This window comes from Sprattus sprattus, assembly GCF_963457725.1.
Source record: "Sprattus sprattus genome assembly, chromosome: 1".
Lineage (NCBI taxonomy): Eukaryota > Metazoa > Chordata > Actinopteri > Clupeiformes > Clupeidae > Sprattus > Sprattus sprattus.
Window position 1 is genome coordinate 24135057 of NC_137920.1, and position 15000 is coordinate 24150056.

General features: G+C 43.9%; 1 protein-coding gene across 1 annotated transcript in view; it reads right to left on the minus strand.

Annotated features, from left to right (window-relative positions):
- The window catches only part of grin2bb (glutamate receptor, ionotropic, N-methyl D-aspartate 2B-b), a gene marked incomplete at its 3' end in the record, with an annotated part of 127199 nt that overhangs the window by 40685 nt on the left and 71514 nt on the right, over positions 1–15000 (minus strand). Inside the window, exons 5-7 of the mRNA XM_080834474.1 lie at positions 12269–12383; positions 11101–11309; positions 7077–7248 (exon numbers count right to left, since the gene is read on the minus strand). Of these exons, the coding sequence (XP_080690600.1) occupies positions 7077–7248; positions 11101–11309; positions 12269–12383 (496 nt within the window). The remainder of the gene's footprint in view (positions 1–7076; positions 7249–11100; positions 11310–12268; positions 12384–15000) is intronic.

Consider the following 15000-nt stretch of genomic DNA (forward strand, 5'->3'; position numbering starts at 1 on the left):
CGCGACAGATGGAAATAGAACTTTTCTCCTCTTTACCTCCTTCTATCAAACTCTCTGTCCTTTCTTTCTTTATTTCTTTCACCCCTTTTCTTTCCTTCACCCTCTCTGGATTTCTCTGTCAGCACTTTCCCCCCCTACATCCCTCCTTCTCTCCCCCCCGCCATCCCTCCTTCTCCCCCATCGTTGTTTTTACTATTTTCTCGCTATCTTCTCTCTATCTCTCTGTCCATCGTTCTTTGCCCCCCTGTAAGTCTCTCGTTCCCTCCCAGTTTCTCCCTCCACAGGAAAGAGTGGCCTTAATACTCCAGTCCCATGGCTTTCTCTCAATCCCCTCTCCTTTCATCCCCCTATCTCCATCTTTACTTCCCCCCTTCTTTACCCCCCATATCCTAAAGGAAGTGTAACCCTAGGACCTCCATTAGTGTGTTTTTCTCCCCTCCGTACCCCCCTCTCTGTCTCTCTGCCGCTCCCTCTTTTAAATTCTCCCTCTGGGTATCTCTCCATCTCTCTGACATTCTCTCTCCTCTCTCTCTCTTCACCTCTCCATGGCTCTCTTATCCCCATTCCTCCCTCTAGTGCACCCCTCTGCCTCTCCTTTTTTTGTTCATCACTATGTTATCACTCTCTTTTCTCTATCTCTCTTCTACCCTCTCCCCCTCTCTACCTCTTTTCTACCCTCTCCTCCTCTCTACTAACCTTTCCTCCTCTCTATCTCTCTACTACCCTTTCCTCCTCTCCCCCTCTCTTCTACCCTCTCCCCCTCTCTACCTCTTTTCTACCCTCTCCCCCTCTCTTCTACCCTCTCCTCCTCTCTATCTCTCTACTTGCCTTTCACCCTCTCTTCCTCTCTTCTACCTTTTCCCCCTCTCTACCTCTCTTCTGCCCCCCCCCTCTCTCTACAGTTTATGGTGAGGGGGGCACATTACGATTTAATCTGCTTATTATAACTTGGTTAATGATGTTAAGACATTTTTAAGTGTATTTTTGAAAGTGTAATGTGGAGAAGTAGTTACATTTCCAAAACGTAAAAAAGTAAAAAATACATTGTTATGCTGTGAGAACGAAATGATATCCTGAAGGTGTAGTGTATTCCTTATTTCCAAATGTGCTCTTTGCTGTATCTGTTCTCCTCAATAAAATATCTGATGACTAAGTCATATTTTCCAGTCATGATGATCACAGATATTTTACCTTCATTCAGGAAGAAATGTGTGTGTGTGTGTGTGTGTGTGTGTGTGTGTGTGCGTGTGTGTGTGTGTGTGTGCGTGTGCGTGTGCGTGTGTGTGTGAAATTTGTCCTTGGATAAAGTACCAAGACTAAGACTAAAATATAAAGTAATTATGCAGAAGGTTCCGGTGATATTTAGAGCCCCCCCAATCCCTTCCCTATCGTGTTTTAGAGAAGATGTTTGCATTGACTCAAAGGACCACATAGAGTATGTCATTTGGCATTTTGGTGTTTTACCAAACCCCTCCCATTTACATGATGGAGATCTCTGTGGATGGTTTAATGTAAGGAAGGGAAGATCTTGAGTTCTGTAAAGCCCAATGGTGAACATATGACGGAGGGAACACACATTGTTATCTGATATAATATGAGTGTAAGATGACTGAACACAGTGTTATCTGATATAGTGTGAGACAGCAGACTGAACACAGTGTTATCTGGTATAGTGTGAGGGTAAGCCTTAACAGCCGACGCGTGTATATATCCTTTTGCATCAATGTTCAATAGCATTTGCCAAATGTTCAAAAGAATGACAAATTGCTGTTCTGATGTGAATATCCTATTTTCCACTACATCCCCACCACCCTAACCCTCTCTGTTCCCTACTCTCTCTCCTCTCTTCCCTTGTCTCTCTCTCTCTCTCTCTCCCCTCCTCACTCTCTCTCTCTCCCCTCCTTCTCCCTCTCTCTTCTCCTCACTCTCTCTCTCTCTCCCCTCCTTTTCTCTCTCTCTCTCCCCTCCTGTCTCTCTCTCTCTCGCTCTCTCTCCCCTCTCCTTTTCTCTCTCTCTCTCTGTCTCTGTCTCATTTTACTCCCCCCCACACAGCTTTTTTACCCTTCCTCATCCATCTTCTCTGCCGACCAGGTAAGTGGTCATTTCAGCCATAAATACCCAGTCCTTGGGTGACACACGGAACTGGGGCAGAACACACAGCTCCATAATGAGAATAACCGTATGCCTCATTGTACGTCTCCTTGCCATCATCCCCCCCCCCCACCCCCCACCTGTACTCTCTCGTTTCATTTCTCTGTTCCCTACTCTCTCTCCTCTCTTCCCTTGTCTCTCTCTCTCTCTCTCTCTGTCTCCTCTTACACCCCCCCCCCCCCCCCACACAGCTTTTGAGGGGCAGAACACACAGCTCCATAATGAGAATAACCGTGTGCCACGTTGTACGTCTCCTTGCCATCATCCCCCCCCCCCCCCACCTGTACTCTCTCGTTTCATTTCTACCTCCAGCTGCCCCCCTTCGCCTCTCTCCACTCTCATTCACTCCACCTCTCAGGGCTCGCGGGCATCTCTCTCTATTCTCCCAGAAAGAGCGCCCAGGGTTTGTGGCTAAATGTATAAAACATGCGCACCAACGGCGAACGCACCCACCGCAACGACGTGCCGCGCACTCTTCAAAGGAAATTCAGGATGTCGACAGGTGAAGCGGTATACATTTCCCAATCCAGTCCTTTTATGATCATGTGAATCTTGAGTCAGCGGATCTCCTATGGCTGATGATTGGAAGTGAGTGCTAATTTGAAGAGCTCGAGATAATAACTAGCGACAAGGTCTGATTATCTGACGTGATTGTGGGAAAATTATGATTAACTGAAAAGCTGCCTTGAGTTCAAATAAATTTCAGTTCCCAGTCCAAGTCCATTTAGTTGAATTTCTTTTCAGCATTTGCAATTAGCATAACAGGGGTTTTGTAGAACCCAATGCTTGAACCTGTTATAGCAAGCTCCCCGATGACACTACTGTCAGTACTGAAGGTGTTCATTTCATAGATAAAGGAAAGAATTCAGTGTAACATTATTTAGCATAACGCGCACAGGTGTTAGACTGTCCACTTGTTTTTGAGTTAATGTTTAGCCATATATATGTGTGTGTGTGTGTGTGTGTGTGTGTGTGTGTGTGTGTGTGTGTGTGTGTGTGTGTGAGTGTGTGTGAAAAATTTGGGGTTGGCAATGTTCATTTTTAAGGGCCAATGCCGATATTGATATCTAATGGCTTAGGATGGCCGATGACCATATATCTATCGATTCCTAACGCAGACATGACAATCATTATTTGAGATATTGCACTTACCTAGCAACAAAACACATCGCATACAACAGTATGTTGGTACGCATGCTACTGTACAGTTTTGAATGATTAGCAAAATATGTGCTTGCACTTTAAATATCAGACTGTGTGTGTGTGCGCATGTATGTGTGTGTGTTTGTGAGTTTGTGTGGACAGCATTGCCAATGCCTACACCTACCACATTTGCGAAGTTGCATTTGTGTTGTCTTACAATTTCTGAGAAAAACAACAAAAACAAAATCATAGTTTACATATATGTGCTGCAGCATTCAGTAATGCATGTGTGTTCTCTCATACTGAACAACTAATGTGTGGTGTGTATTTATTTCCCCACGATATAGTATAAAATGCATATATACTATTCTCCATCATCTTCTACATGTATATCCGGAGGCCCTGGCAAAGAGACAGAGAGCACAGCTCAAATGAGCTGATCGTAAAGCAAGACAGTCATTTGCCTAATGAGCAAAAGAGAAAGAAACAGAGAGAGAGGGAGAGAGAGAGAGAGGGAGAGATAGGGAGGGAAAGAGAGAGTGAGACAGAGAGAGAAAGACAGAGAGAGAGAGAGAGAAAGCGAGAGAGCAGAGAGAGAGAGAGGGAGAGACAGAGATAGAGAGAGAGAAAGCGAGAGAGAGAGAGAGAGAGAGAGAGAGAGAGAGAGAGAGAGCGAGAGAGAGGAGGAGGATTTAGTCATGTGCAATGTGTGCGGCGCCCGTTTAGCATGGCGAGTCGTTAAGGGTTTGCCTGTGATGGATCCTAATTTGATTGGTCAAGATCACGTCTCCCCCGGACACCTCGCATCACACACCAGCTGGACCAGAGGCAGCCTCGGGGACGGCTCATCTTCTCCTTCTCTCCGTCACTCTCTCTGTCCCTCTTTCTCTCCATCACACTCTCTGTCCCTCTTTCTCTCCATCACACTCTCTGTTTCTATCCCTCTTTCTCTGTTTCTATCCCTCTTTCTCTGTTTCTATCCCTCTTTCTCTGGTTCTGTTCGTCTTTCTCTGGTTCTGTTCGTCTTTCTCTGGTTCTGTCTGTCTTTCTCTGGTTCTGTCTGGTTCTTTCTGTCTTTCTCTGGTTCTGTTCGTCTTTCTCTGGTTCTGTTCGTCTTTCTCTGGTTCTGTTCGTCTTTCTCTGGTTCTGTTCATCTTTCTCTGGTTCTGTTCGTCTTTCTCTGGTTCTGTTCGTCTTTCTCTGGTTCTGTCTGTCTTTCTCTGGTTCTGTTCGTCTTTCTCTGGTTCTTTCTGTCTTTCTCTGGTTCTGTCTGTGTTTCTCTTTTTTCGGTCCAACTTTCTCTGGTTCTCTGTCATTACTCTCACACTTACATGCGTAAACACAGATACTAAAACTTTCAGTTTCTATCCTGTCTCTCTCTCTCTAATATTCGTTCTTTTTGTCGTTCTGTGTTATCTATCTTTCTCTGATAGCTGTCTTACTCTCGCACTGATGCGCTCTCTCTCTCTCTCTCCTTAACTCTCTTTTCCACTTCACCTCTTTCTCTATGTCCATCTTTCTCTGAGCCTCTTTGTTACTCTCAACTTCATAAACACAAACACTGAAACACACTTTCCCTCCTCAATCTCGCTTTCTCTCTCTCCCTCTCTCTGTCTCTCCTTAACTCTCTATTCATCTTCACCTCTTTCAGTCCAGCCGTCTTTCTCTCACATTGTTCATTACTCTCACACTGATATGCATAAATACAACCCCCCCCCCCCCCCCCCCCCCCACCCCCTTACCTCTCTATTTTCTGTTTTTGTTATTCTCTCTGCCGGTCTTTCTTTGATTCTCTTCATTATTTTCACACTAATAAGAATAAACACAAACACTCAAACTCAATCTCCCTTCCCCCCCTCGCTCTCCTTTACTCTCTCTTCATTTCTCTATCATTTCACATGTATCCATTTTTCTATAATTCTCATCATTACTCTCATAATCATGTGCAATAAACACATACACTCAAACTCTCTTTCTCTCTCTCTGCCCCCCCCCACCCCCCCACTCTCCCCCCGATCTCTCTCTCCTTTTCCTACTCCTCATTCATCTTTCTATCCTGTCTGTCCATCTTCCTCCAATTAGCATCATCACTCTTACACTCATATGCGAAAACACAGACAGTCAAACCCCCCCACCAGCCCCACCACCACCCCCACCATCTCAATTCAATTCAAGGAAGCTTCACCAGCGTGAATGTTGCAGCAACACTGTTACCATAGCCACACACACACACAACCCATTAAAAACGGAATAATTATGTTGAATAGAATTGAAATGTTATCAGAAAATGAGCCCATTGTTAATAATAATAACAAACAGAAATTGAGCTGGTGTTTTGCTATGAGAGGCCTCAGTGGCTGTTCCTCATGTTCTGGCTCAAGCTGCTACACATGTTGCTGCCTGAGTGGCCAAATCCCTGTTCTCTCCCAGAAGGGAGAAAACTATACGTTCTGTATGGTCAATTTTCTTCATTCGTATAGTTTTGAAATTCAGAGAGGATTGAGTAGAATTTAGTCAATGAAGATTCTTTAATTTCTGGCAAAGAAGCTCTATCTCTACAGTAGGGTTGCCTAGATACGAGCGGCCATTGGGTTGAGGGTTGGGGTGACACATCAACATTCCACAAGATTTTTCTTTTTTTCAAAGTTTGATTGATTGATTGATTGATTGATTGATTGAGTATCTAGTAACGGAGGGTTCTTGTCCATCTGTGGAGGAAGTAGTACTCGGTACCTTACTGAAATTAAGTTGGTCCGCATTATCCAAATAAACACTGATTATGGAAATCCAAATTGTCCGAAAGCACTGGCACCTGTCCCTGCACCTGCACTTTTCACCCTGAGATTTGGGTGGCCAGGTTAAGATGGCTGAGCGGTTGTCATGGAGAAACAAAATGGAAGGATCTGGAATAAACAAGCCAGTGTCACTCTTAAAAGTGTCTACACTGTTGTCCACAAGATTTTAAGTTATTATAAAATGATCAGTGACTTGGACTCTCTCAATAAAATGAGGGGGATCGAATATATTTGCAAGGTAAATGAAGAGGGCGTGTTCCAGCTTAAAAGCGGAGTACATACATTGATTGATACTGAGCAATGTTTATCTTGTTTTTCCATTTGCTTGAATTTCTAGATTTGACCTTTTGTGTGTTTCCTTTTTCCTGGTAGTAATAAAATAAACAAAAATAAATAAATAAAAAAGTCCAAGTCTCTCTCTCTCTCTCTCTCTCTCATATCTCACTGTTACATACTGCACTGATATACTGACGATACACACAATGACAGCATGGCCAAGAGCACCAGGATATTCCTTTGATTAGTGCAGTATAAACCACAGCCCAAACAGTACCAATAAGAGTGGTAGTGGTAACAGTCGCTATAATGGGAGTGGTAATACGTTTCTGTAGTAATAAGGTGAATGTAGTTTTACTTGTGCCAGCCGTTACTACGATGTAATTACTATGGTATGTTTTTTTTAGCTGTTGTTTGACAGGCTTGTGTGGATGTCTGTTGATGTGATTGTTGTGGTGTACACGTTTGTTCGTTGTGATTGTTTGTTGAGGGGGTGTTTGTTGTAAACTTTCTGCCATTTACATCTCACACCGTCCCATCTCTGACATTTGGTTGGTTTGTGTCACTGTTAACATTCCTCATGGCTGCATTGTTTGTTTTGGTTTGCTAACTGTTTGCATTCCATTCGGACAGTTGGTTGATTGATGTCATTTGCCGAGATTGTTTGTCATGCGTTGTTGTTTATTGTTTGTGTTTTTTCCCACTGTTTACCTCTCCCACCAAGCCGTTCCAGGTGCCGTTGATCTTCTTGCCGTGCTTGCCGTTGGTCACAAGGTACAGGTCGTAGGTGAACTTCACGCCCTTGGCGATCTTCTTGAGGATGTCAATGCAGAAGCCCTTACAGCAGCGTTTGATGTAGATCCCCGAGGCGATCGTCGTGTTGCTAAGGGGACAGGATTGGAAGGGGGGAGAGGGAGGGGGAGGGGGAGGGAGACAGAGAGAGAAGGAGGGATGAGGGGGAGGTGAGGTGGAGGAGAGAAAAAGGGGGTGGATTAGAGTTTTGGCAGGAGCCGGGTGAGGAACAGGTGGGAACGACTCCACAGATGGAGAAAGGGATAGAGTGAGAACGGGGGCGATAAAAAGATTAAAGATGAAACAGCGCAAAAAAAACAGAGAGAGAGAGAGATAGTGGGAGAGAACGAGAGAGAGAGAGAGAAACTCTAACAGAAACGATGATTCAGATGAGGAGATACACTACGTAGTCGAGGGGATTTCTGCTTCCATTTTGTCAGTGGTACGTTTTCAACAGGAAGTTATCGATAGTGAGCATTCCACTAACGAAGCAGTTCGAGCAGTTCACTAACATTAAAACCGTGCACACTGAATACAGCCCTTCTTGATGTAAATATCAAAATAACGATAACGAAGGACTGATGAATTTTATCACTGGGAATTATTTATTATTAATGTTTCTTCAAGGCTGTGGCATCTACATTAGAAGCTGTCACACAGTGAACTAGTCAGGGGACTCTTAAAGATACTATATGTAGTGTTTGCTGTCCAAAACAAAACAAAACACAATGTTTCTAGACTCAAATGATAATGACAATGTTTCTAGACTCAAATGATAATGACAATGTTTCTAGACTCAAATGATAATGACAATGTTTCTAGACTCAAATGATAATGACAATGTTTCTAGACTCAAATGATAATAACAATGTTTCTAGACTCAAATGATAATGCAATTCCGAGACCATAAATACACAAATAGTTCTGTTCACTCCGTTTGTCTTTTTAGGCAATTTGTTGTATTTCTTTACATTTTCTAGACCTAAACAAATAAAACAAAACAAAAACACACAAAACCTCTAACGATAAAGAATAAAGACTTTGTTGAATTACAATCATTTCACTGTTTTTGTCAGAGTTACATTATATTTACAGTCTATAAATCGTTTTTTTTTTTGGACAACAAAAAACTACATATTGCAGCTTAAAAGAGTCTCCTCAAAACATGAAGGCCCTCCTCAGCGATGACAAGATGAAAGGAGAAGATTCCAACAGACTGTTTGTTTGTTTGTTCACTTGTCACAGGATGCCATCTGATGGCAGCTGAAGTTGTCAAAGATATTACACATGTTCATTTTGAGACCTCTTGTTTTATGGAGTGCCGTGAATGAATGTCGCTTTGCTTTGTCAAATTAGCAAGAAGCACACAGCAGACACACATGAACCCCCGTGAACCCTGTCCACTGTCCTGACTACTTCCTGTTTATTATCACTGCGGAGGATTACCCCCAACAGTTGGGCATCATCATCATCATTATCACCATCATCGTCATCACTACCATCATTTCTCGCCCACTGTGTTGTAATACTGAATAGAGTTTAGATGATTAAACCCATAATGCAATGAGCAGCGAAACAGCCAAATCCATTACATTGGCAGCTGGTCTCTCCTTGAATATTCTTATGGGTCACACTTTATTTAGATGGTGCCCGATAGACTATTTACAGATGCTTAGATTATAAACACACTTTATTTGGATGGTCCCCTATACACTATTTACAGATGCTCAGATTATAAACTCACTTTATTTGGATGGTCCCCTATAGACTATTTACAGATGCTCAGATTATAAACTCACTTTATTTGGATGGTCCCCTATAGACTATTTACAGATGCTCAGATTGTAAACAAACTGCCTGTTGAAACTCTGTTAACTGCAATGTTTGGTTAATGTTGGGGTTAGGGGTTGGGTTTGGTTAAGGTGATGTTCAGTGAACAACTATTAAGACTGAATGGTTATTTTAACAAACAAAGTGTCTGTAGGCGTCCTATCCAAATAAAGTGTTACCCGCTAACTCAACAATAATTAATTTTTAAGTGTCAGAACATTCAGAAACCCCCTCCCCTTTGAGGTGGTATGATCCACTACCGTGCCCCTGCCCGATGTGGATTATTAGGTGGATATTGGTGTCAGACTTTCAGTAATTAGGCTACTTTCGAAAGGATAGCTTAGTTCAAACAAAGGAAATTTGACAGGATGCTTCAGTACTTCTACCATTCAATAGAATACAACATGTTTAAAATCGTACCCAGACTTAATTTCATTCACTGCATTTATTTGTCATCTAGCTAGATGGTTAGCTGATGTTTATATAACCTTTCACTGATCAGATTGTAAGATTGATCAGATTACTTTAACTGGTAGGCACATCTTTGAGACTCATCATAGCCCAAGGTCTTTTCTGCCTTTTCTCCTGGCTTCGGAAGTTACTCTTTCTTTACATTACGCTCAGACGGCAGTGTCTCCTGATGCTTAAAAGGTGTGAATTGAAATAATGTTATGGTAAAACAAATTCTTGTATGGGGAACACGCTGTCTGGAGAACATTTGAATGTGTTCTCCCATTAATACATTAGGCCTATATCATGACAGCAGATGCTTTTGTCCCCCCTCAGAAATGTGCTTTCAGACTTCCGCTTGTGACTATGCCTGGTGTAAATGCACATGATAACACTACATGACTGATATAAAAGCGGAGGCCACAGGTGAGTTCTGAAAACATTTATATCAAAACGAAAATGGCGTTAACACAGTTTAATAATATGAAACCTAATGGAGGGGTGCCATTAACATTTTACTCGGATCTCATCTTGTTTTGTGTTCTATGTTTTCATTTTGTCTAGTCTCGTTCGTGAGACTCGAAGCACTCCCCTTATAAGAGAACCCCTTTAAAACGGGCAACACTTTGACCCCCGCTAATAATTGCGTCTTTACAGAATCCCCCTCTCTCTTAAAGTTTTTTTATATTTGCTCCATGATTTAATGCAGTTTTTCGACTGTTGAAGAACCTTTTCATGTCAGAAAGAGCCATTTCTGTACCATTAAAATAGCACAGGCCTTATAGCACACGGGCCTCGCTCTCCACAGAGCTGTTGGCTATTGAAAGAAAGACCTTTCTTCTGAAATGATATGGCTGTTACATACAGTATGGAGATAACCCCAGGCGCCCACAGCGCTGTGATATAAGAAAAGAGGGGGGGGGATGAAAGCTTTACTGCTCGACTAGCGGGCGCGAGCCGCTGACAATTACTATGCTGCTGCATGGGAGCATTTACATCGCCATCAAAGACGCAGATAGGGTGAGATGACACACTAGATGCCCACCAGCCAGCCAGCAGGCATGGGCATGGACAAGAGGGTGGGCAGGCGGGCAGACAGGCGCCAGGCATCTCAGCTTAACTTGAGCTGCTCACAGCAAGGCACAGTGTTTTTCATAGTAGAGTAGTTTTATTTACACTTGATATACTCAGTATAGTATTTTATAGACTCACTAGAGTTTTTATAAATACTTTATATACTCAGTAGAGTTTTATAAATACTGTATATACTCACTACAGCTTTTATAAATACTTTATAGACTCACAAGAGTTTTACAGTTTTTACACAGCTTGTTAGACATGGGTACACGTGGCACAAACAAGTATGTGTGTCTGTGTGTGTGGTTGGTGTGTCTCTGTCTGTGTGTAGTGTAGCGGTGTGTGTGTGCGTAGCATCCCACTTGAACTGGAGCTTGCTGCAGGGCACAACGTCCTACAAGCAGGTGGCCTGTGTGTGTGTGTGTGTGTGTGTGTGTGTGTGTGTGTGGGCGTGTGGGCTTAGCAGGGGTGTGTGGGCGTAGCGTGTGTGTGTGTGTGTGTGTGTGTGTGTGTGTGTGTGTGTGTGTGTGTGTGTGTGTGTGTGTGTGTGAGGGCGTAGCAGGGGTGTGTGTGCGTAGCGTCTCACTTGTACTTGAGCTGCTTCCGGCAGGGCACGGTGTTGCGCATGCAGGTGCCGCTGAGCGGGTCCACGTCCTCCACGATGACGAAGGGCGCCTCCTCCAGCGTGACGATGCTCAGGTGGTCGTCTTCACGCTCCTCCGTGCCCGAGTAGAGCTCGAAGCGCGGCCACACGTGGTACTTCATGGTCAGGGAGCCGTTCTCCCACTTACCCACCTGAGAGGGCGGAAAGGGAGGAGAGAGGGGGGTAAAGAAGGTTGTGTGAGAGAGAGGGGGGGGGGGGATTGGGAACGAGGGATCAAAGGGAAGGGAGGGGGAAGAGTGGTAGGGAAGGAGAGGGAAGTACGAGGGGAGGGAGAGGTATGAAGGGTGAGGAGTAAGGACGGATGAGGAGGGAAGAAAGGATGCAGAGCAAGGAAGGATGAAGAGGGAAGGAAGGATGCAGAAATAGGAAGGATGGGGAGTAAGGAAGGATGCAAGGATGAGGAGTAAGAAAGGATAGGGAGATGGATGGGGAGATGGATGGGGTTTGCCAAAAAAGGAAGATTGAGCAAATGGGGGAAGGAAAGGAGGAAGAGAGGAACAAGAGAGAGATGCCAACGAAGAAGAAAATAGGAAACGAGGAGAGGAGGATTAGAGATGGAGGAAGAGAAGGAGGGAAAAAGAGAGGTGAGGATGGAGTGATGCAAAGCGTGACAGTTACGGAGAGACGTAGGGGAGGAAAGAGGGGATCAGGGGAGAGAAGGTAAGGGGAAGAGAGAGATTTTGTGGGAGAGGGAGGGATTAAATTGGCAACAGTGCTGGAATTAATCAAATTACTGCCTAATCTGCATGAGGCTGCTGCTCACAGATACATTACTGGTAAAATATACTCACCTTAGGGAGAGAGACAGAGAAAGAAAGAAAGAAAGAAAGAAAGAAAGAAAGAAAGAAAGGAAGAAAGAAACTTAAAAGAACTAAGAGTGTCAACCGCTATACCACTGTTCTACCACTATAAGCACACTGTCTTTAAAAGTCCTCTGTAGTAGATGAACATGCCATACAGTATTATAGTCAAAGCCCATACTCTCTCACACACACACACACACACACACACACACACACACACACACACACACACACACACACACACACACACACACACACACACACACACACACATCCATCAGTCTGACCTTGTCCCACTGCCTCTCCTTGTCCAGCAGGATGATGACCAGCTTCGGGTGCATCTGGTAGCCGTCCTCACTGAACGACAGGTTCCTCCCCTCGAACGTCACATTCATCAGATACCTGGGAGGAGAGGGAGAGAAAGAGAGGGAAAGAGAGGGCTAACTAATGGTTTCACATCAGGTGAGTGAGTCAGTGTGTGTGTGTGTGTGTGTGTGTGTGTGCGGCATCTATGCCCTTACCTGCTTATTGAGTGCATTATAATTTCAAAAGGGAAAAAGAATGAGCAGAGCACAAGACACAGATACTAAGAGAAGCGTTTGTTTTGTGTTGAAAGCACTTTTGAGTCAAATGTACCGACTGTTTCAACAGCATTTGTGCTCCCTGAGAGCCAAACCCTTGGTGTCTTGTGATCTCGGTGTCGCAGGTGACATGTTCTACCAGAGGTCCATAAACACCAAATAATTTTGCCCCAAAATACAAATAACATACGAACGTGTATTTCAAACAGCATGGCACACAAACGTGGCTTGCAAGCGGTTCATTCTACGCAAGAGTGAAAATGAGGCAAAACCATCATAACTTATCTCAGGACAGTAGCTAGTTAACGAAAGGCCGTCAACCTGTGTGAGGAGAGAGCTGCTTGGTCATCCGAGATCAGTGACTACATGCCTCAAGTCAGACCAAATACAAGGCCTGTGCCAAACACTATGTATTGTAATAAGATTATTTACATTTACATTTAGTCATTTAGCAGACACTTTTATCCAAAGCGACATACAAAGGAGAGAACAATCAAGTTACGAGCAGTAGAGACCCATTCATTGCTCTACGTGTGTCGTGCTACTTTAATTGTAATTGTATCATTACTAATATCATATCTAATTGTATCATTACAAATTGTAAATAAAATTCATTTTTACTGAATTTCTGAGTCTTCCTGGTAAAACTGGAGGGGGCTATGCACCACTAGCATTCACTATGGAGGTGAGCTGTGCATACATATGCATTCATTATTAAAGGGAAGGGTTCTGGTGAGGATGATATTGTATACAAATCCATATCACTGTTCTCTGTAATGGGAGGTGTGTGGGAGTATGGATTTCGGCTGGACCCACCTCAGTGTTTCCGTAACAACAGAAGTTTTTAGAACACTCAATCATTTTATTGGATTTGTTTCAAGGCAAAACAAACACGAATGAAAATATTCAATATTCAGCATCATGAGCATCAAGAATTTGGGGAAATGATTTGTGAGGACCCTCCACTATTTCCTCTCTCTCATTCACCCTCAACCTCTACCAAAAGGTTCTTTCAACAACCAGTGTGTGTGTATGTGTGTGTGTGTGTGCATGAGCATGTGTGGTATCCATGTCTGAAGCACAGATGGTCTTTAATGAGATACATCAGGACCCCTGCTCCAGCAAATACACACACACCACACACACACACACACACACACACACACACACACACACATACACACACACAGAGCAGTGGATCCCAGAGGATCAAAAGGACTCAGCCTCCAGCCCTCTCACTCAGTCTCCGCCCCTTTGGTCACAGGGAAATGTGTACATGTGCCATCTTATATACATATGCATAGATATGGTGTGCAATGTTGAATACAGATCTACACTTGTGGTGCGCTATCATCAATACATATGAATACATTTGACGTTCTATCTTACATACATGTGAACATTTGGCCTTCTTTCTTTTACAACAAAGACGGTTCTCATTCGCCAGATCCATCTGTTCCAGATCCAAAACAGTTCTAGAGTCAGCTGGTATCTAGGTTGCAGTTCTAGAGTCAGCTGGTATCTAGGATGCACTTCTAGAGTCAGCTGGCATCTAGGGTGCAGTTCTAGAGTCAGCTGGTATCTAAGATGCAGTTCTAGAATCATCTGGTATCTAGGATGCAGTTCTAGAATCAGCTGGTATCTAGGATGCACTTCTAGAGTCAGCTGGCATCTAGGGTGCAGTTCTAGAGTCAGCTGGTATCTAAGATGCAGTTCTAGAATCATCTGGTATCTAGGATGCAGTTCTAGAGTCAGCTGGTATCTAGGATACAGACTCACATTAGCACTAGTGGAAGCTTCATCCTTCTGCCTACACACACGGCGAAACACAGCGCAAGAAATACTGGGAGGCTCTCCCGCAAAATGGCAGCTCTTTGTGTTTTAAAAATATCTTTAGGTTTGAAGTTTTTTGAGATTGGTGAGATTTAGCATTAGCTTTCACATTAGCTTTAGTGAGCTGAGGCGAGAAGGTCAAGGCTGGCCATGTGGAGTGAACTTAGGGGCTTTGGCCCCAGGACAGGGAGTGTTTGTGTGTGTGTGCCCCAGTACAGGAGTGTGTGTGTGTGTGTGTGTGTGTGTGCCCCAGTACAGGGAGTGTTTGTGTGTGTGTGCCCCAGTACAGGGAGTGTTTGTGTGTGTGTGTGCATGCACATCTGTATGTGTGTGTGTGTATGGGTGTGTATGTGTGTGTGTGTGTGTGTGTGTGTGTGTGCATTCACATCTGTATGTGTGTGTGTGTTTCTATATACATGCAAGTCTTGAGTATCTGTGAGTGATTGTTTGTGTGTCAGTGTTCGTGTGTGTGTGTGTGTGTTTGTGTGTGTGTGTGTGTGTGTGTGTGCGTAAAGAAGTCGGCATTAGTGGCAGTTCAGCTCGGATCATCGCCCGCCCGCGCTCTCCCGCTCACTTTCTGTGGGCTGCCTGCCGTCGTCATGGAG